This window comes from Asterias amurensis, chromosome 16, assembly GCF_032118995.1.
Source record: "Asterias amurensis chromosome 16, ASM3211899v1".
NCBI lineage: Eukaryota > Metazoa > Echinodermata > Asteroidea > Forcipulatida > Asteriidae > Asterias > Asterias amurensis.
Window position 1 is genome coordinate 15,750,791 of NC_092663.1, and position 23,860 is coordinate 15,774,650.

At 37.6% G+C, this 23,860-nt stretch overlaps 1 protein-coding gene across 1 annotated transcript in view; it reads right to left on the reverse strand.

Annotated features, from left to right (window-relative positions):
• The window catches only part of LOC139948922 (ciliogenesis-associated TTC17-interacting protein-like), a 39,958-nt gene that overhangs the window by 10,211 nt on the left and 5,887 nt on the right, over positions 1-23,860 (reverse strand). The window contains exon 3 of the mRNA XM_071947290.1: positions 6,087-6,272. Coding sequence (XP_071803391.1) covers positions 6,087-6,272 — 186 coding nt within the window. The remainder of the gene's footprint in view (positions 1-6,086; positions 6,273-23,860) is intronic.

The following is a 23,860-nucleotide window of genomic DNA, read 5'->3' on the forward strand; positions in this document are numbered from 1 at the left end:
TTCAGTTCAGCGTGCTTTGTCCAAACCTCCAATAAATTTGGGTTCAGATTGCCCCACAGTTTTGAAGAAAAAAATAAAACCTAGGGAGAATCCTAAAAAAGCAGTGTGCATTTGAGGCATTTTGTTGCTGTTAGAAATGCATAAACAGGCCTTGAACTTCGCTCTTGAAGCAACACAGCAATGGTCCTCTGGCAAGGGGCACTTCTTTGAGGAAAATATAAACTTGTAAGGAAACTTTAAAATAAGGCACCACAGCAAAAACACGGGGCTAGCGGCAACTGCTGTGGGTGCTGTGTGTTAATTCGAGGCCTGAATTGTATCTTCCATTGCAATTTGATTCCCAACATGACAGACCATGGACACTGCAGTGGCTGCATGTGACGCCCATGCAAACGGTCAATATGAAGTATTAACCATTACCTGTGACGTCATGCTATTGTTAAATCGCTCCATTATTTTGCACGAATGGCGCGATGGGTACAACCATGCAAACGGTCTATATGAAGTAGGGACAGCAGAAATATAAGTACTGCCTTTTATTATTATGAATATTATTATACAGTGCACATAAAGGTCAATAGATTGTTATCATGATAAAAGCGCACGGATTCTGTGGGGTCACTCAATTGGACAAATAGAATTTGATATTTTCAATGAATGGCAGGGTTGTCCAAAGAATTTTTCAAAACTGTTGGGCCTTATTGACCCATATTTTGGAGGTTTTGTCAAAGGATGTTGAATTAAAACAAGGTTTTGAAAGGTTTTCTACTTTCTCCCATGACCCGCATTACTTCAAAGTGAAATGATTCTTTAAATGCTTTCTACTATTGAAAAGCTGCTGTACTTCTAGCCAAGTAAGTTTTTATTGACATCAATTTTAGGGGTGGTTACCAAACATACCTTCCCTTTAAGCTTAAATAGCTGTCATTCATATCCATGCTCTCATCATTTACAAGTATTTACAAGGTACATACATGTACATGTAGGTGTTTTAAAGGTCACATTATTAAAGGGGATGTCTACCCCAAGCATCTGACGAACATCCTATTCCACTATGTGCAACCACTACTAGGTACACACGATTGCATACATCTAAACCAACTAATCGTTTAAAAATCACCCAGGGATGAGATTTATGAATGTTGACAAAAACGTTCCTAAAAATTGGCTTAGGGGTAAGGGTTCTCCCTTATTCTGGACCAGATGTTACAATTCAGGAGGTTTCCAAAAAGCGAAGTTAAAATTGGAAGAAACAGTGTCTAAACACACGAACAAGACTTGACACAAGTTATAAAGCTTTCACCTGGTACATCATGAAAGCATCTAGAGATTCCCTACCAATGGTGGAATACTGATAACAAGACGTTTAAATGACCTTAAAGACATTGGACACTATTGGTAATTGTCAAAGACCAGTCTTCTCATTTGCTGTATCTCAACATGTGCATAAAATAACAAACCTGTGAAAGTTTGAGTTCAATCGGTCGTCGAAGTTGCGAGATAATCATGAAAGAAAAAACACCCTTGTCACACGAAGTTGTGTGCGTTCAGATGCTTGATTTCGAGACCTCAAATTCTAAACCTGAGGTCTCGAAATCAAATTCGTGAAAACTCTCCACTTCAGAGGGAACCGTTTCTCACAATGTTTTATACTACCAACCTCTCCCCATTACTCGTTACCAGGTAAGGTTCTATGCTAATAAATATTTTGAGTAATTACCGATAGTGTTGCTGAATACAAATCCACTGTTTCAATCTGATGAGCCTGAGGGCTTTGTCACATGAGGCAACTTTTACAGGCAACTTGAAGGCAACCAACTGCAGTACAGGCTACACGACAGCTTTGTCAGCACATGAGTAGTTTATATAACAATGTCTTGATTCACAAGAAAATTATGAGAACATTTAAACGTGAATAGATTCTCATCCTAGAGATTGCCTGGAACTGGTTGCCTGTAAAATGCCTAGAACATTGTTCTAAATTTATTTATTTATTTTATTTATTTATTTATTTATTTATTTATTTTATTTATTTATTTATTTAGGAGACCTATCAGTGAAACATTGTTTTTCAGAGGTGCCTAGCAGCTACAAACAAACATAACAATTTTAAAATAAATTATGTAAAATAACTAAATGATTAAAGCCATTATACGCTTTCGGTAAACAGTATTGTCCAAGTCCCACACTTCGTGTATCACAACTTATATATAAAATAACAATCCTGTAGAAATTTAGGCTCAATCGGACATCGGAGTCGGGAGAAAATAATGGGAAAACCCACTCCTGTTTTCGCGCGTTTCGTCGTGTCATGACATGTGTTTATAACAAATCCGTAATTCTCGCTAACGAGAATTTATATTGTTTTACCGTTTTCTCAAAAAGTAAAGCATTTCATGGACTAATATTTCAAGAGAAGTCTTTCACCATTACCTTCTATAAACCCTGTAAATTGTTTGTAAATCTGTGAACTTTTTTTTTCTGTACCGAAAGGGTCCAATGGCTTTAAGAGCATTATGACTATTAGTAGTAACTTCTGCAATAGCAATTAAACAATGTCCATGAGGAGAGATTGCACTGAGGCATTAAGGTCACTAACAAGGCCAGGGAGCATTTGGAATCTAATATTAAAATCCTCATCACATGTAGGTTTGAATAATGGAAATTGTCCCAGCCTGTAATCAAATCAAGTGGTCATCTACACATGTACACTGTCAGTTCTCTGCACAATTTAACATGGCACCATACACAACCTGTGCAGAACGGATTAAAAAGTTGGTCAAACTCAATGGAAAGTGTTACAAAATATCAGTGGTCTAAGTATACACTACATACCAGGGCCCAATGTCATAAATGTCTTTGCTAAGCAAAAAAAGGAATGACTTAAAGTTTTCCTGTCTTTTACCATGCAACTTCATGCAGAAGAGACACAACCCTGCCCACCCTCCCTCATATCGGGTGCAGAGATTGGCTATTGAAGTAAGATTGACCGATAACGATGGAACTGCACAGACATGATGACAATCTAAAAGAGGCCTCTGCAAATTTTGATATTTTTTTCTTCTTCTACTCAAGACAGAATTTAGATTTTCAGTTATTGAGGGGAGAGTTCCACTCAGTAATACTATTCAGGAGGTTTAAAGACTCTAAGATTAACCAGTAATAACATTTTGACAGGTTTGGTCACAATAACGACATTTGTTTGCCCCTTTTATGACCGCTTTGCTTTTCTTGAAGAAAAATTGAAGGCTCAAGGAGATTGGGAAAAAATAAAAATAAAAACCCTGAGAAATCGCATGCCTCAGTATTTCTTTTTACCCAACCCACACAATTATGAAAAATTGTCAACATTTATAACATTTATTATTCTGAATAGCCTCTAACTAAAATGATAGCTCCACCCCAATCAAATATTCCATTCCGTCTCAGAAAAAAATAGTTTCCTGATTTCTCGAAGACTTATAGAGTTATTTTATTAAAACCCCACAAAAAAAAAAAAAAAAAGTAAAAACCCTGAGAAATCGCATGCCTCAGTATTTCATTTTACCCAACCCACACAATTATGAAAAATGGTCAACATTTATAAAATTTATTATTCTGAATAGCCTCTAACTAAAATGATAGCTCCACCCCAATCAAATATTCCATTCCGTCTCAGAAAAAAATAATTTCCTGATTTCTCGAAGGCTTATAGAGTTATTTTAACAACACCCCACAAACGTCAGTGTGTTGCCCCCACATACAATAGGAATTGGAAAGCGTTATCCGAGACAGCGAGAAAATTGATTTTTTTTTTCCCCCGATAAGACTTCCTAGGAAGTCGAAGTGCCTAGACAGCAAATAACAATGTGGGTACTTAAAAAAAAAGATATTCTTCCTTATTGGCTTGTGTCCATTTCCTTATCATGAGGAATGTAAATTCTTGGCGGGAAAAAAACAAAAAATACCTAAAAGTTGTTTTTTATTTGTTGAAGTAAAACCAACATGAATTATAATAGGAGAAGTTCTAATTACTCTTAACCCATTTATTAAAAAATAAACAAACAAATAAAATGTAATTTCTCTTTTTTAGGCTAAAAATTATATTTGGTCCTTGGAAAAAAACTAGGAAATACTATTTTGTACAATTGCTGACCTAATGTAGGCTCTACAAGACTTTTCAGGCTTTTTATCACTTTTTTTTCAACAATCAGAAATCAGACTAAAGAAGGAAGATCATCATGACTGAACATTATCCTCAATTTATTTGTTTTCCTGCACAACAGAATCTGATGCCAATATTGAAGTCAATTCGCAGGACGGAAGACTTGAATTGGAAGAGGGCCAATTAAATATAGCACTGACCAGTTAGTTATGTGTGTGCCAATGATGTAACTTTTATGTTTTTACCACATCGCCAAAACAATAAAAAGGAAAACAGGAGCTCAAAAAATATCAGAGAAACCAAATTACCAGTCCCTAGGCTCACAGCTTTCAGAAAGTCCTCATTGCAGATGCATAAATGTATTGAATTGGTATCTTCATGCCGAGATGTAAACACCATGTTTTTACCACATTGCTAGACATCGGGCAATAAAACAAAAACGGGAGCTCAAAAGATTTCATTCAAATAATATTATAGTGCTAACAGCATTCCAAAAGTGCTTATCCCAGAAACATAAATCTTTTGACTAGTTATGTATGTGCCAAGATGTAAGTACCATGTTGATACCACATTGACAGACAATGAAAAAGAAAGCCAGAGCTCAAAAGATAGCATTGATATGTGTCCACAGCTTTCAAATAGTCCCTATAAATCCTTATCCCAGACGCATGAATGTCTTGACATCATCTTGGCACCATCAATAGTTTATCTTATAAAAGGTTACTGTCTCAGGGGAGATTGGATGATGACATCAAGAAGCATGGAGTACTGATTTAAAGGGACTGTGCTTCTTGGAGAGTTACAGGGTAACACCTTTTAAGTTAACTTACAGTAGAATGGACCGTTCCGGCTTTCCACTAAGCTCTGCCCACCGCGCACGTGAGCAAGACACGTGTACGAGCACTCCCAATGACATTCTGCACGATTCTGCCGCGCGTGCCAAATATACGCGCACGCATGACCGAGTTTGTCCGACCACAATCATTGCTCTGATTGGTCAAATGGGTGAACGCGCACAGTTTGATTGACAGGCCGGATCGGTCCATTACAGGTGAGCTGAAGATATCAATACCCCCATGGAGTTAAGATACTCTTTAGAAAAAGGTTATCGGAGGTCCAAATCGTCTCTTATGCAGACCTGTAGGTTCTTGTAAGAATAAAGCCCGGTTCATACTTCCTGTGAATGCGAATGCGATACGAATGTTGACGTCACATATTCGCAACGAATAATTCGCCGGGGTTGAGTTGTGCTCAACTCTCTTGTGAATATTGCAGTGAAAACAGGGTTGTGACGTCAAATTCATGCCAAATTCCAATCGCATTCGCATTCGCAGGGCAGGAAGTATGAACCGGGCTTATGGCAGTTCTACCTCCAGTAAAGGACATTGGAGTAAAGGAAATTAAAGATTCAACACATGTACTGTGCAACGACTATGGACATTAAGTATCAGGCCTACAGAAATAGAAAAAGACAATGATTTCTCAATGTTCTTGTGTACAAAACTTTGCGCTGCCAGAACTCCAGCAATTGCAACAATCATTGTATGGATTGGTCTAAACAATTCTATATTTTACAAATTTTGTAAATTTTATAAATCTCGCGACTAAAATAGGCAAGTGTCTGTTCCCTGACACCAACTCTGAAAAAATATCCCTACGTACAGATTCCAACATAACATGAAAGTGAATTCTAACTACCGTAACGACCTTTCCTATATCATTTCACAAATTCCTCATAATTGTATAAATAATTCTAGTATCATCCCCCGCAGCACACTCCTTCAGATCTGACAACAAGACAAACTCAAAATCTCCGGCCAGAATTTGCAAAAAATCAAAGGAGCTTAAAGGCACCTGGAAATCCTTGTTCCATGACAGCAAAAAAAAAACACCTCACCACTTGAAAAACTTAAACACCTCAGACTCTGCGAGTTCTCTTTACCTGTGACTGACGTCCCCATGGGCACGTTGTCCAGTGCCCCATGGCTATTGGCGTGAATCAGTAAACAGTCTTCTCCGCTATGTCTGGCTAATTCTACGCTGACGGAGAACTCTCCCAGCTCCTTGCCGGCATCTGACGTCGTCACGAGAGCATCCGTGAAGAAGATGCTTTGAAGATCGTTGGGAGCTGATGGAATAAGAAAATAAGAGAATAAAAAACAACTTGGAAGGTTTGCTTTAAGATTCTGTCAGATCTGTCAAAAAACATTTAAATTTTTGCAAAATAATCGATTATCATCCTCTAGAATTGATAATAAGTCACGAGAGTGTCCGTGAAGAAGATGCTTTGAAGATCGTTGGGAGCTGTCAGGAATCAGAAAAGAAGAGAATATAAAACAACTTGGAAGGTTTTCTTTAAGAATCTGTCAAAAAACATGTACATTTTTGCAAAATAATCGATTATCATCCTCTCCATTTTTTTTTGACCCCAAGAAACTTTTTTTCCCCCCAAAGAAATGCAGAGGCTTAATCCGTAGAATGAAAAAAAAAAAAAAAAAAAAAAAATTCTTGGAAAAATTGAGAGAGAATTTAAAGATTAAGCAGGGCTCTCCCCAGAATTACTAAAAACTGGGAGCATTCTAGACCAAAATGTTTTGGCAAAATGCTTTTTTTTTCACTTGGTGTTAATTTTTGGTTTTAAAGGATCTTTTGTGCAATCAGGGGCATTCTGAATGACTTTCAATTTAAAATTTTGTAAAATGTTTATCCTGAAGCCCCACCCCCTAATAATTTTTTTTTGCGTACACCAATTTCCATGCTAGCCTGCATGGGAAGAACCCTATTTAACTTATAGTGCAGCCTTGATCACTTTGTAGCCCTTTCAGACTTAATGTACTTTGTAATACAGCCTTGTCTGCTATGAAAGGAAAAAAACACCCAGCTTCCCATTACATCCATGCAATTTGCTTCACTGTCCATAAATTTTTTATGGGCAAGGATAGGCTAGGCTGGCAAAACATCTTTTAACAGCAGTGACACACAAGTGTTTAGCCGAGTGCATTAGTAGTAGAAACATTTGTAAATCATGCGTGCTCTACGAGACAGGGAGAGTATATTTCTTCTAGAGATGAGGCATGAAGTAGGAATGAGGCTAAATATTCACAATAATTATACAGTATTCAATTATTAATAATGGTAAAAGCCTTGCATTGTTTTATTGTACAAAAGAAATGTAAAAGTATTGTATTATTGATGGCCTGACATTACACCCTAGCAGCTAGAGTCGAAACAGCTAGCGTCGACACATCAGGGATGATGTATATTTTGCATTTCCGTATGTCCTTTTGGGTTGGAATAGTTTGGAAGCCTGCAAACTAATTATATTTTCTCAATATTGAATATTGAATATATAGCATTTCCGTATGTCCTTTTGGGTTGGAATAGTTTGGAAGCCTGCAAACTAATTATATTTTCTCAATATTGAATATGACGTCACTATTCAAATACCTGCCGTACAACATGGCGTCTGTGAGCGTGTGCGTGCGTGTGCCATGGAAAACTAACTAGGAACACTGCGTGCTAGACGCGCATACAGACTGCCTTACAATATGGTGACTTTCATAGCAACAAAGGGGTTATTCTATACGGTCTATTGTAATTTGTTTGATTTGTATTTTAGTCAGTAACTGCACTTGTACATGCTTTTTAGTGCATACTAAGGGAAAACAAGTTTCACGTTTTACTTGTATATAGATTGTGACAAAATAAATAAAATTGAATTGAAATTGAATTAATATATATATAGCATTATGTCAATTAAATCAATGCTCAAGGAACGTCAAAATTAATCAAAATCCCCTCCTGTAAACCAAAATGTTCAAAAACAATTAAAGCATTAAAAACGAAGGTCAAACCAGATTCAAAAGAAGGATAAAGACCGTTGTAAAATATACCGTAGTATGATTACAAAAGTAATTTATATGTTAAATTAATCTAACAATATGAATTCATTATTTACAATTCAATATGGTTGCCTTTGGCAGCATTGCAATCAAAACATTCTAACTGTAAGATGGTATCAGATTCAACTCACGTATTCAATTCACGTATTCCTTTCAACATAAACGCATTCACCATAACAACAGGGAGCAGTGCTTTGACTTTATTTATTATTCCAATATAACCCTTCAGCCATTTTAGTCTGATAGAAACAGCCCCAGTGTAAGATGATTCGATTTGTTTATCCCAGTAATAGTTTCCCTATGTTCCATCAACGAGGGAACGGTTCAATCCAATCAATACAGAGTAAATCACGGACGATGAAGTTCCAAAGACGATAGATTCGCCTCTATCTCTTTCTCGAAGGGAGGGAGAGGGAACTATCTCGGAGGGTAGAGTTGTTGTGGTGAGAATCGGGCAGGTGTGGTCGTTTAGGGCATCATAAACAAGGCTTTTGGTTAAATGTCTGCTCGAGTTTTTGATTGATTTAATTCTGAGGGTGGATTACATACTTAATGACTTCATTAAGTCCCAAATAAGATTTAACTCTTTCATGCTTTCAATACCTTCCACAAACGAAAAATAACGACCGTACAACCACACAGTTTTCAAAAGGGGAGAGAGGAATCCCCCCCCCCCCAAAAAAAAAAATAAAATAAATAAAAAACAAAAAATCAAGGACAATGAAGTTCCGAAGACAATAGATTCGCCTCTATCTCTTTCTCGAAGGGAGGGAGAGGGAATCATCTCGGAGGGTAAAGTTGTTGTGGTGAGAATCGGGCAGGTGTGGTCGTTTAGGGCATCATAAACAAGGCTTTGGTTAAATGTCTGCTCAAGATTGTGATCAATTTATTTCTTAATTTACTTCCAAGTTAAATTTAAAGGGAAGGTATTAGTCTGGTAATCATTCTTACAATTATTGGCAATAAACAAAGTTTGGTTAGAAGCCTACAGCTGGCAGCATTTGGTTGGAAACACACTTTGGGAAACATTTCACTGTTTTGTGAAAAGATTCATTTTTGTTATGCCCCCCCCCCCAAAAAATAAAAATAAAAATAAAAATCAAGGATGATAAAGTTCCAATGAAGATAGATTCGTCTCTCACTCGCTCTCTCTGAGGGAGGGAATCATCTTGGAGAGGGGAGTTGTTGAGAATGGGGCAGGTGTGGTCGTTTCGGGCATCATAAACAAGGCTTTGGTTAAATGTCTGCTCGAGATTTTGATCAATTTATTTCTTAAGGTGGATTGCGTATAGTTTCAAAAAAGATCTAACTCTTTCATGCGCCGACCGGTCTCTATCGGTTTAAATACCTTCCAAAAACGAACAATAACGATTGTACAACCACACAGTTTTCCGAACGGGAAAGAGGACTCTTGAGGGTGCTATTGTGAAATCGCAAAGTAAAGGCCAAGTCCTAAATTGACATTTTCCAATGATTCAAACGCCGACATAGAATCTACAATTTAAAAACAAAACCAAATGTTTGTTTCTTTTATTCTTTTTCCAGACATAAGATTGTTCCTGGAAAAATGTTAGCCTTGTTCTGGTACAAAAAAGAGGGTTAAATTTAAAGTTATAAATTGTATGAGTTTTTTTTTATTTTGTTTTAGAATCAAACTACACATTGTATTGAGCACTGAAAATTGATGCTAAGCACAGTTACTATTTGTGGAATAAACAAATGTGTGATTAAAACCTCTTAACCTGTTTTCACTTAGCAAATCTGTGCTAAGCACATTTTATTGCGCTACACAACTGTGTCAGTGCATCTAGAGCATCCGTCATTTACCATACAAGTCGGTCTCGCTCTAATCAAATCAGACTCTATTTGGATATTTAAGATTGAGCAAATTGGTTTAGGCGAGGCACCAGCTTGAGTTTGGTTCACAAGAGGGTAGCGTATGGATCGATGCAACGGACTCGGAGAATGATGACGAGACTAAATGACACTGTATACACAGGTGGTGGAACGAAGGCAGAACGAGGGAAGAGGCAGATGTAAAGGGTATCAACCGCCCCCCATGGCATTATTAGAACGAAGGAAATACAATGAGGCAATTTTACACATGTAGGAAGACATGCCTAAACAAAAACCGGGCAATTGCGCTGGTGCCCTATGCTTTTGCTGTGGTGCACTGCCCTTTGCAACGCTCCAATACATATTTTAATTTTCTTCATACAGCCGAAGTGCCCCTTACAAAAGAAAAATTTCTGAACGAAAACCATGGCCAAATTTCATGGCTCTGCTTACCGTTATAAGCAACAAATCGGTGCATGTGGAAGCAGGGAATTCTGTCTTGTACATCAAGCATATTTCACAGGTTAGGGGTGAAAGAATTTTGGCCTGTGCACGTGCTACTCCTTGTTACTAGACATTCTATGCTTTATACACAGCTAGCGCAGAAAATAAGCGCTGGCATGTATGCGGAGAATGGTGATTGTGAGCGCAGAATTTGGCGGTAAGCAGAGCCATGAAATTGGGCCCTGGTGGTGTTAAAATGAATGTAATTTTATACATGTTGGAAGACAAACACTAGATATTTAGAACAAGGTTGTTCAGATCATGGTGGAAGGCTGGTTATAGACAGACAGGCTGTAGCTGGATCAACATTAATATCAGATTTGGCCTCGGATTTGACGCCGGGTTCTTCTTTCCAATAAATAATCATTATGGACGGGACTAAACGACTATGTCTTCCCAACATAATAAGTTGCATCCCCTTAAGGTGATCCCTTGGCTGACGCCTCTCAGGCTGTATCATAAACTTGGGTGTGGTCACTGGCTACACGACAGCGAAACGGTTGAATGGCTTCTGACTTGCCACCCCTGAACTAAGATAGTTGAGAAAATAAGGAGACTTTCCACAAAGGGCTAAGTAGCTCAATTGGTAGAGTACTTTTAGAATACAAAACACAATGTCCACAGATTTGTATCAAATTTACACCGTTTGATAGTAGAAAGTGCCTTAAGATATTAGTAACTGAGGTGCTGTAGTTTTGGAGAAATGAGAAAAACAATGTCATGAAAGTACATTTTTACATGCTATATAATTCGCAGCTCATGATCACTCAGACAAAAATGTTTTTCATGACATTGTTTTACTCATTTCTCCAAAACTACAGCACCTCAGCAAGTAATATTTTAAGGGGAGCTTTCTTCCTTCATTATCTTCAAACTGTGTAAGTTTGATGTAAATCTGTGGATATTGTGTTTTTTGTCCTACAAAAAGTACATAGACCCTTTAATCTGGAGGTCGTTGGCTCAAGTTAAACCGGAATCAATTAATAACAATTTTATGGAAATTGTTGAATTAGCAATCTCAAGATGATGTACATTGTGGTTTGTTGGCAAACATTTTTATGGGAAACTTTTATCAAAGATATCAGGAATACACATCTTTTTATTCTTTAAATAATTTTTTTTGATAGCTCTGATATTAACAATTTCACTCTATCTGCCAATCTTCAAAGATGTGTCACGATTTCACAATGGTGTCTTTAGCAATTTGAGTTCACTGCATAATATGTGTGTAGTCTAGACTAGAGCCTTTGCAATAAACGGAGTGACTGAAATTTTAATTTCCATTGACAAGGAGGAAACGCGGCCTTTGGGTAAATGCTTCTTACTTGTAAACTGTCCATGAGAATTAATATCACAGGTACTTGAATCTTCCAGATGCTGAGCTCAGAAACAATAATGTTACGCAAAGGCCAAGATTACATGCACTTCAGAGACGTCGATTAAAACTGTCCTGAAGAATGATGGAAATTATCATATTAAGTGTATGTTGAGTTCAATAAGCAGGCCTCGAAATATGGTGCCCTGTGGTTTACCTCTGCCCTCTGCAAGGTTCCCATACACACTTGTATTTTATGTGCCCCTTACCATAAGGAAAAATGCACGAAGTTCAAGGCCTAAATAAGAGATGCTCATGCTGGCATAAATTTCCTAGATGCAAAGAAGGTAGTTGCCACAATGGCCCTAGTCATTGCCTCGGTTCCCTTTGATGTTCCAGTGGAAATTTAAGTTTTCCTCAAAGAGGTGCCCTGTACTAAGGAAAAACTGTCTTGCCCTTTACTAAAAGAAAGTACCAGGCCTGTTAATAATAAGTCGTCTGAATTGTGTGTTGAGGCTGTGGCTTGTGCTTAGGGTGATTTTTAAGAGCAGCTTTGCTTTCCAGAGGTCAAATTTTACACTGGACCACCGGCCAGAGGCCAGTGATTTCAGTGACGGGCCAGTAAAGAGTCTGAGGTGTACAAGTCTGGATTCTTCCAACACATACGAGTCCTGACTTTCAGCACACGTTGACGTTGTGATCAAGATGTAGCCAAGCCTTAGCTGCCAATTTGGTCAAAGCAAATATACTGAGAGGACCTGCTAAAGAATCCCGTGGTGAGTATTCTGCAATTGTAACATTTCTGATGTTTGTCTGAGTTCTGTTAAAGACACTTTCAGATGCTTGACTTCCATACCTCAAATTCTACGACTATCACACGACGTGCAGTACCCAGACGTCTTTTTACCCACTTTGAACCCAATCAGTTGAAACGCGCGTACGAACGTTACGTGTACGAAGATGATAAATAGTCTGTTGGAGTGTTATAAAACAAATATTGACTGCTTTAACTTGTGCTATGGTTAAAACTAGGACTCCCTAAGTGATCCCCGGAGCGTTTTATTTTCCCTGCGCCTCGGGATTCGTAGTTTAATCATAGCACTCGAAGCAGTCAATATTTGTATACTATCAACCTCTCCCCAATACTTGTTACCAATTAAGGTTTTATGCTGATAATTATTTTGAGTATTTACCATTAGTGTCCACTGCCTTTAATACACTGTTCCTTATTGTGTTCTTTTTTTATTGCTGCAGCTGACAAGACTCTGGATTGACAGTGTCAATTGACACAGCTGATATTTTCACACAGTATTTTGTAGAGCACATAGTAGAAATTTGAAATGTTTGCATTTTGCAGCGTCTATTTACTAACACTCTTATTACATTGAAAATCCTTCAGAAGTAACTTAACATACTTGAGCTCACAATCTACAAAGCGTGAAGTGTCGGCAAATGTTTTAATGGCCATACAGAATATCTTTTAAAATGTCTAAGACTGCAAAACCGATTACGTTTCTGTCTATTAAAACCCTGAGCATAAAACAAATTCAAGAACGATATGTTACTGTAAGGGAATTAGAGAGTGGCTTTGAGATCTTAAACAGCCGTTCAAAAACAGCCGTTCAAAAACAGCAGTTTTGCGCCTTGAGGTTCCTAAATTTCTAACCACATGTACCGGTACATAAATTGCATGTAAGCTTCACACTTAAATGTACAATAAATTGGACCTACCAACTGAAATTAAGTCGAGAAGTTGCGCGATTCACAATCATCTGGCAGCCCCCTGGACACTATTGGTTATTGTGTATCTCAAAAAATGCACAAAATAACAAACCTTTGAAAATTTGAGCTCAATCGGTCGTTGAAGTTGCGAGATAATAATGGGAGAATAATTCAGATGCTTCATATTTCGGGACCTCCAAATGAAAATTCTGAGGTCTCAAAATCAAATTAAAATAATATTTTAATGGAAAATTACTTCTTTCTCAAAAACTTTGTTACTTTTAAAGTAATAGAGGGAGCCGTTTCTCACAATGTTTAATACTATCAACAGCTCTCCATTGCTTGTTACCAAGTTAGTTTTTACGCTAACTATTATGTCCAGTGCCTTTAAAAATGGCCTTGTGATCTCCACCAATCATCAATATGGATACCCTGTCCCAGGTACATGAATATGAATGTTACTAATACAAGTCAAACAATTTGGGAGCGCAGTAGCAGACTCAGTAAGCAAAGGGTGTACAAGGCTACTGTGATTATTAACTACAAGTGTTGAGCACCAGCTCCACAACCTGTATGCATTGCTCATACCATCACACATACAGAACACTCAGTAATTTATAAAATGCCATTAGCAAATTAGTTCCGGACACGTGTTTGTAAATTATGGAAATGTAAAATGTAAAATGGTCATCAGTCTGTAACAACACTTAACACGATCCAGCCCAGGCATGGGTGTAATATATGCAAATTGGGGTTAACAAACTATAGGATTAAGAATGCAAATGAGATGAGGTTATTTGCATCCTAATGTATGTGAAGGGAGTACGCTATGAAAGTGTTCACTTGTGTATTACAGTGTGCATGAATTGTCTGATTGAAATTGCAAGAAAAGCATGAAGACATCCAAATTTTAAAATTTCGTCCTTCGGATGGGACGTAAAGCTGTTGGTCCCATGTGTTGAGTAACGCATGTAAAAGAACCCAGTGCACTTTTCGAAAAGAGAAGGGGTTCGCCCCGGTGTTCCTGGCTGTGGCTGCTGTATGCACCATAGCACCTTGTAAACCATTATAAGGTCAGCCATTCCATTGTGACTCGCGTGACAATCTCACTGGTTTTTCAACTTTTGAAAGATCTATACTCCAAAATATAAAACTTGGCTCTCATGTAACTCAATTTATATAAACTTAGTAAAGAGCCCTATAATAAAAAATAAAAAACGAACACAAATTGTGTAGGTATCATGTTTTTATAGGTGTTCCAAAAATGTGACTCGCGTGACTGCCAAAAAATGAAAGGTCTTGTATCCCTGTATGCCGTTGCCCATTCGTGAGAACTCAGAGAAACTTTTTAGTCCCGGATCACTTTTTTTTTAAGTACAAGAGAAGCACTATACTTTACAATAAAAAGTACAAAATAAAAAGTTTTTAAAAAATTGAAAATTTGTTAAATGCAACGTGACTCGCGTGACAGAAGTTTGTGACTCGCGTGACAAGTGAGAAAATATACAATAGCTAAACAGGATACTGCATAACAAGAACAATTTATTTCATTCAGAACACTTAGAACTTGAAATTGAATCTTTTCATCAAAAGAAGAAACACCTGAAGCAACATTTAAAGGAAAATTAAGAATCTGAAGAGGCTTCGACTTAAACATGGTAATGTTGGGACGGTTCTGAAAAGAATTGGTGGTTCAACAACACTGTCTGGTCGAAACGTAGAGTTGTGAAACCACCAGTTCTTTTCAGAACCACTCAAACTCATAGAGAGAACCCTTACTAGAAATTATTATATTGTTTTGTGATTGGGGGAAGGACTTTTTTCTCACTACGCTTGGCAGAGTAGGTTGATAAGAAACAACCAATTTTGGTGTCAAGTTCTAATGGCATTAGACTGTGTTAGGCTGAGTACATGTACATCTGTTAAGTAATTTCTTTATTGATGCCCCTCTCCAAATCTAACTTAAGAATACTGTCTTAAAATACCCAGTTTCATCAAATATTTTTGTTCGTTCTTGTTTTAAGTTTATCATTCATTGTATTATTTAAATTATGCAGATGTGAATACATTGTACAGTGCAGTATGCAGTGTACACATGGTACATGTAGTTCAACATGATCTGCTGACAGTGTGCCAAGTCATAATTGTACACTGTAATAATTCCTTTTTCTAACATAAATTTATAAATTCAGGGGCATAGTAGTATGTTCCAGTGGGCTGGGGTGCTTTTTTAACATTCCATGTAGACATCATCCCCAGAATACTTTGGTAGCTTTTGCCAACCATGTGCATTAAGTGCATTTGCCGTGACTCGCGTGACAAGCTCGAGGGTGTTTTTTTTTTAAAGTAGAATGCCTAGGTAAAAAAAAACTAATAAGTTCTTGAAAGACCCTTTGAAAAGACCACTATTATGAGAGAGAAGAAAAAAAATGTTGAGGGTCTATAACAGAAAAAATACTATAATCATTTTTTTTGTGACTCGCGTGACAGTAAAACGAGGGTAAAAATTAACTCCCATTTTTCAAAAGTCAATAGTTCAAAAAGGTATATTTAATTTTGGCTGTCCTTACTAATGACTCTTTGTTGTTTATACATAATGATTAAATCTGAACACCTATTGTTTCATGATTTTTTTTTCAAAACCTGAATTTCAAGGATTTTTCAGACTTCAGTGTACACTTTTTACCCTTTACTCCCAAGGCTGTCACAAAAACAATAAAGAATATTTGTATAAAGTCTTTTTAGAAATAGAAGCACTAGGTGTTCTTGTTTCAAAATAAATGTAAAAACTTCACTGATAACCATTTTAATTTTTTTACTATGAAGCGCAAATACCATGGAATGGCTGAGGTGCTAAATAATTGGGTCTCAAAATCCATCACTGCAATTACCTATCATTCTGAAAGTTTGTATATATACTCAGCACCTTGAGTACAATGTAACTTGTTTGGTAGATACGTGCGCTACAAAATGTATACAAGACTTCAATATTACTATTGTTAAAATTTGAAAACAGACTGCAGGATTGTGAGTTTGAATCCTACCAAGCTAACCACAGATTTCTCAATGGCTAGAATAAGTATTATTGTCTACTCTACTGAATCATTATTTTTGATTTGTGAAACTCATTATATAGACAATGATGGAAATTGTTGAAGATCATTTTAAATAAATGACATGTAGATTCAAGTCAAGGAACATGTTTTTTGTTTCAGAGAGGAAGAAGGCCCAATTTTCCTTGCTGTATCAACATTGAACATGTGTACTTAGAAATCGAAAGCCGTCTTGGAACCCAGTCCCGATCGTGTGATTCTTGACATACTTTCAAGCCCTTGTTATCTTGTGATAAAAAGACAGCGAGGAGGCAGTAGAAGAGGAAACAAGATGAGCATAGAGAGCTATCTCGTCGGATGAGATGGGTTCAAGGGAAGGACCTCCTACCACTGCCCAGCGGCAAGCTCATCAGGCCAAACAAAAATAAAAACATGCTTAGCAAACCCACCCGCTTCCTTTTTGGAGGCTGCTTCCTTTTTAATTTTTTTAAATGACAATTTTTCAAAACATGTTTAGCATCCCCTCCCGCTTCCTTTTCAGAGGTCCCTTCCTTTTTCTTTTTAAAATAAAATTGGTTTTTTTTTCGCCCCAAAAAGAAGGAAATATTTTAAAGATTTCGGCAATTTTGTTGTTTAAAAAAAAAAAAAAAAAAGCCCAGCCTTAAAAAAAAGTGTCTGGCGGCCATTTTGGAAAAAAAAGAAGAGGCTCTCTTTCCTTTTTCCAAAGAGGGAGGACGCTAAACATGTTTTTTGGGGGGCCTTACTACCGCCTCATCGTCTCAGAGATACGACATTTGGGAGGACACGAGAGATTTGCTGAGATGATCCAAAGACGATTCTTTTCTTTTCGTCTCTGTCACTTGAGTTTCTGTTTCTCGGAGTGTTACCCTTAGGTAGGAAAAGCAATAATTGTGAAGTACTCTCCGCTAGATGATGAGATGACCTTGCCTGCATATTGGAGTGACAAGCTGTGTTTCTCTCTTCACCCTTACATGTAGCTTCAGGACTGAAGCACTAACACAAATCTTATGTACATGTCACACAAGGATACATGTAGTTCACAATTGGTTTTGGGCAGAGTGCATTTTTTTCCAATTATCTAGTTTCTCAAAACTAATCAATACATAAGTTGTGCAAGTGTGATAAACAGGCTCAAATTTCAAACAAGATCTTCATAAGACCACAGGACTTGTCTCTCAGAACTTTTTAGTACTCCAACAGAAGATAGTTCTACACAACTTGCTTTTTAAACTATTTGGCAGAGATTTATACTTAAAAATCATCAGTGTCACTAATATCAGTAAACCTGTGTTTAGTGTGAGGGGTTGCTGGCCTTGTTTTAATTGACAGTTTAATGATCTTATGTTTTAAAATAACTGGCCTCAGGCCAGTGGGCAAGTTTGTAATTCCAGTCCTGATTTACAGGAAGTCAAGGTGTAGTGTTGAACAAATATTGGCCAGTGAGTCGATTCGGATGATTTGACTTTATAGCAGTTTAAAGCATCCCGCATGCACACAGAGGTTGCAATTGCCTCCATGCCCCTAGTCATTGCCTTAGTGCCTGTTAAAATGTTCGAAAGCAGAAATTTACATTCCACTCATATCGCACTTTACTAAAAAGTAAAACCTATCTTGCAAAAAGGGACGGTCTAAAGATTTCAACATTTTTTCTGGTGGTGCAGACGTTCTGAGAGTACCACTTTTAAGGACACATCTACCTCTGCCAAAAAGTTGAACAACAAAGTTTGTCTCTCAAAATTTATACACATTATTGAAATATTATGTCAACATTTTAAATAAATCCCTTTAAAGTCCTATAATCTCTGACCATACTGATCCTCCAACCCCCATACTCTTTTTATAACGGTGAACATTATGAAAACTTTTGATGGCCCCTAACAATGTATCAGCCCTACATGTACATCACATTCCTTTATCAGACCATGGATTCTCCCTCCATGATCAGACCTACATTACATTCCTTGAATTGCTCTCTAATCCCACTAAAATGTGGACCCTGAACTGAAGCAATCCCCAAACAACACAAAGTCTCATAAAAGTCCTCGATCTGTAATCAAACCAAGTGGATCCAATCAACAAGTTGAAAAGATGTAACACTTAACAACCTGTTCAATGTGTGTTGTGTGGTCATTAGCCTTTCGAGAACGACTCTGCTAGGGTCCAAACGCCAGGCCATAAACTAGTTTTTGCATTTATACCATAGGTCCTTTTGGTTTGTAAGTAGTTTGCAACAGCTAATTCTATTTTCTTAAGATGAAAGGAAGATGAGCTCAAGGAGTCTCCCAAGTATCTACACTGTATGCAGGCTTACATGTAAATGCAATCATCATATTAAATTGGATTGGACCATGGAGCTCATATCCGCTTGTGGGAAGTTGGCCAGTTCCCTTGACAGGAACGGAAGATCACCTAAGCAAACAAAAACAAACAAACAAACAAACAAACAAACAAACAAACAAACAAAACGAACGAACGAACGAACGAACGAACGAACGAACGAACGAACGAACGAACGAACGAACGAACGAACGAACGAACGAACGAACGAACGACAAACAGACAAACAGACAAACAGACAAACAGACAAACAGACAAACAAACAAACAACAAACAAACAAACAAAATTGGATTGGAACAATCTTCAGGGCCAAATTGCTTGTAGAATGTACATGTAGAACCCCTGCCGAATCAAATTACACAATCCGTTAAGCATTATAAACCATATCAAGCTACATGCATTCTAACAACATTTTGGCTTCTATTTAGCCAACTCGCGAAGCAACAAATAATGCTTATCATAGCAGCTCAATGAAACCGGACCTAACCCTTCCCTCAGTAACAGCGGACACAAATGGATTTCTTGTCAAGAACCTGATTTGCCTTTCACATTGTTGTCAACACAGGACAAAAAATGAATAAGGTTGTTCCTCTTCATGGCCATTAGAGAAAGGGGGGGGGGGTCGGCTAGTGATGTCCCTTGAGAAGAGACAAGCCTCCCAATATTTGGGATGTCTCAACGAAAGGATTATGTTTTATTGGACCATGTTTGATGATAGAAAATTAAAACATGACGCTTCAGTAAACATAACGCTGACATGGCTGAAGTCATCCTAGTCAGGTATCCTGTATCCAGTTATGATTTGGGCAGTGATACATTCAAAAGGACCATACTTATTCAACTTCTAGCCTCAGTATAGTAATGCAAATTTCTATCTGGAGCAAAAATAAATTGCAACTTTGTGACAAAATGTTGGCACTTTCTCTGTTCAACATGTGTGCCACAGGAGCAAAAGCAAAAACCAATACAAAACACTTTGTATCCGAATCAAAATACATGAAATGAAAGGAAAAACAAGTATAGGCCTACAGCCTGTTTTACACAACATATACTAGAGCTACCTCTGTTTATAAAAATAGCACACAGACAGGAGTGCATTCAAAACTGGGCAGCTGCTTGTCACAATATGTAATAGGCCTAACTGCTATGGCACAAAATGTACCTTTTAAAGATTTTCCCCCACACGACACACTTTCCAAAACTATCCGATCGTCAATTTTGAGTCACAAAGCCCTAGTATTGATTCGAACCAGTTTAATATCGGACTCTCGGACAGACATTGTGTGTTTGCAGGTGAGACAACAAAAGTAGAGAAGACGTGAATTCCTCCCTGGATTGTATTTCTCAATCATTCCTCCATCGTCATCATTGATGAACACAATGACCTTATCCATGATGAGAGAACACGCATTACTCCATTTCCATCAATACTTCTGCTGTTAAAGGCACTGGACACTATTGGCAGGCCCGTATTCTTCCTTTTTGAGAGCACATGGGCACTTATGCATTTTCTCCTTGGTAAAGACCACCCTATATGGAAGACTGTGTATATTTCTACTGGACATTTCAAAGGCACCAAGGAATTGACCATGGGGAATAGAGGCAATCGCCTTCATTGCCTCCTTAGGTCTGTATTGGTAATTACTCAAAATAATTGTATATATAAAAACTGACTTGGTAACAAGCACGGGAGAGCAATGCTGATAGTAGGCCTATAAAACATTGTGAGAAACGGCTACCTCTGAAAAAATGAAGTTTTTGGGACAGAGGTAATTCTCACTCAAATAATAAAAGCCTTTTATTTTAATGCATTTGAAAGCACACAGGTCAATGCAAAAAGGGTGTCTTTTCTTCACTTGTTTTCTTGCCACTGCGAAAACCAATTGAGCCCAAATTTTCACAGGTTTGTTAACTTATGCATATTGTTGAGATACACCAAGTGAAAATACTGGTCTTTGACAATTACCAAAACGTGTCCAGTGCCTTTAAGACTTCTACCCCGCGAGATGGATGATAGAATTTCAGCACTTGGACAGGATGGAGACGTGTTATTCAAGACCCCATGTATACACTAATCTGTATACGGAAGGCAAGAGATGTTTTCCTCTCTGCTCGTCTGATGACAGGAATAATCAGTTCTCAACTCATGTTTATTTCATCTTGAATGTAACACTAGGTTCACAAGATGGATTGAAATGCAGGCCTGATACTTTACAGATGCACAAAGGCGATTGCCTCCATGCTCCTGGTCATTGCCTTGGTGCCCTTGAAATCGGCAATGTAACACTAGGTTCACAGGATGTAGTGAAATTCTGGCAGGATACTTCAAAGAGGCAACAAAGGCGATTGCCTCAATGCCCCAGGTCATTGCCTTGGTGCCCTTGAAATCGGCAATGTAAAACACTAGGTTCACAGGATGTATTGAAATTCTGGCAGGATACTTCACAGGGGCAACAAAGGCGATTGCCTCCCTTGAAATGCCCCAGTAGGAATTTACAATTTCCTCAAAATGCCCTGGTGCCCTTGCCCTATCAAAAACGAAGCATACAGGCCTGCCACTTATACAGGCTGTCAAACTAGTCAGATGTCTGTGGCAACTGCGATTACGGCTTGATCGTCAAACCACGCATTGAAGCATAGGTTGCCCATAGCAATCCCCTTAGCAACAGCCGCGGCAGTAAACACAGACTAAATGAGAGTATTCATGTATTTCTTATGTGAGAGTAGTTTTCTCTGGATACTTGGCCTTGAACTTAGAAGCATCCCTAGAAATGGTCCAGGTAGCCTTGAAAATTTTAATGTGACAGTAAGTGTTTTTACTGTAATAAGTTTAACATCTTATGTTTAATAGGAACTCTATGCTGACTGAGGAAGTATTCTTGTATGCAAGTATCAAATTCACAAACATTTATTTTTAGATAGTTGGTTATTCTAGAGTTGCCAATACCAAACAATTGAGCAAATTTAAAATCCAAAGTGCGCAATGAAAAAACAAAAACCAAAAACAACAAATAAACAAAAACGTAGTTCATTTACTTTTGTGAGTCATTTAATTTCCTCACAAACCTACTGGCCATTATTTAAGGAAAGGTTTCTTGTAATAATGCGTGACTTGTCCATTTGTTTAGGATGGTTAGTTTTTGTAGAGGTGTCAATACTAAATGTTTCAGTTTCTATTGAGCATTTAAATTCAAATCCAAAGTGACGATGAGAAAAAATACCAACAAAGCAGACCAGCAAACAAAAAACATCAATTTGTGTGATTCATTTACTTGTGAGTTATTAAATTTCCCCACAAACAGACACGCCATTACTGAACACCACTTTAAAACCCATAAGGACGATCCCATCCATCCTTCCTCCTTCACTGGATGGATTTGAATCTTGATCAAATCTCCTGTTTCTTGAATTCAGCGAGGAGCGAGATTGAACGGTGATGACAGATTAATCAAGCTAAAATGGAGGCCGACAGTCACCACTCTTGTTTATTACCAGCAAGAAACTTTGATTACAAATGGTCCGATTACTGAGTCCATGTAGGACTAGTGGATATTAAGGCCAAATAAATATAAAAACATGTTGAGCGTCCTGACTTTTTGAAAAAAGGAAGGATGAGGGCCCTTATTTTTTCCTCTTCAAAATGGCCACCTGACACATTTTTAAAGACAATCAAATGGGCTTTTACAGAAGGAAAAAAACTTTTAGTCTGAGTTTGTTAACAAATTTGTTTTTATTATAAATAAATAAATAAATTCATTAAGAAAAGAAAAAGGAAGCGTCCTCTAAAAATGAAGTGGGCGGGGACGTTAAAACATGTTTAAAAAAATTGTATTGGCCTTATGTATGAGAGTGAGACTACATGCTGTAGAAAGCGTTGGAAAATTGTTCTGTTTATGGTCCAATCGTCTGATCAGATAGACAAGATGGTATCTCTTCACTTTGAGTTTTTTCATTATCCAAAGTGTACGTATAATTCTTGAGTTATAAATGGGGTCTGATGTTGTCCTGCATTCAATATTATATTTCAACTTCCAATTTAAATGTGTTTGTTGCAACCCCCTTTCATGCAATTGTTTTATTTTAATTAAAAACATCACAAGGACGATAATTTGAGAATGCCAACCCTGATTGTTTTTTTTCTAACTAAAATAACATTAAACAAACAATTAAAAGGGATTTAAAGGTAAAGAAGTTGTTCATAATCTCTCGGTAAGACTGAATTACATTTTAGTTTTGGAAAATGAATATCTTTTGATTTACATTCTTCAAAGACTTCTTTAAAGTCTGTATTTGAGTTTCGGCCCACCTCCCTACAAAAACAACCTTCCAAACAGGACTTTCGACCGATAAATTCATCTACGACTCAACCTCATCTATGTGAACCTATAAATTTCCCTAAACCGAGACGTAGTTTGACAACATTACGTAGGATTGATTTGCTGTTCAGCTTGTACACCGTCCTACAAATCAGAAACCTGGCCTGAACCAAATTTCTGTTTGCACACTCTCACACCCGTCAGAAAATTCCCCAAGCCTCGTCGAGTCATTACCCGAGGACGACACCGGGATGCAGATAAGGTGGGGAAAAATTTCTACACCAGGCACATACTGTTGGAGCGATTTTTCACTCAAGGCATCTTAAAGGCAGTGGACACTATTGGTAATTACTCAAAATAATTAGTAGCATAAAACCTTTCTTGGTGACGAGTAATGGGGAGAGGTTGACGGTATAAAACATTGTGAGAAACGGCTCCCTCTGAAGTGCCATAGTTTTCGAGAAAGAAGTAATTTTCCACAAATTTGATTTTGAGACCTCAGATTTAGAACTTGAGGTCTCGAAATCAACCATCTAAACGCACACAACTTCGTGTGACAAGAGTGTTTTTTCTTTCATTATCTCGCAAGTTCGATGACCGATTGAGCTCAAATTTTCACAGATTTGTTATTTTATGCATTATATATATGTTGAGATACACCAACTGTGAAGGCTAGTCTTTTGACAATTACCAATAGTGTCCACTGCCT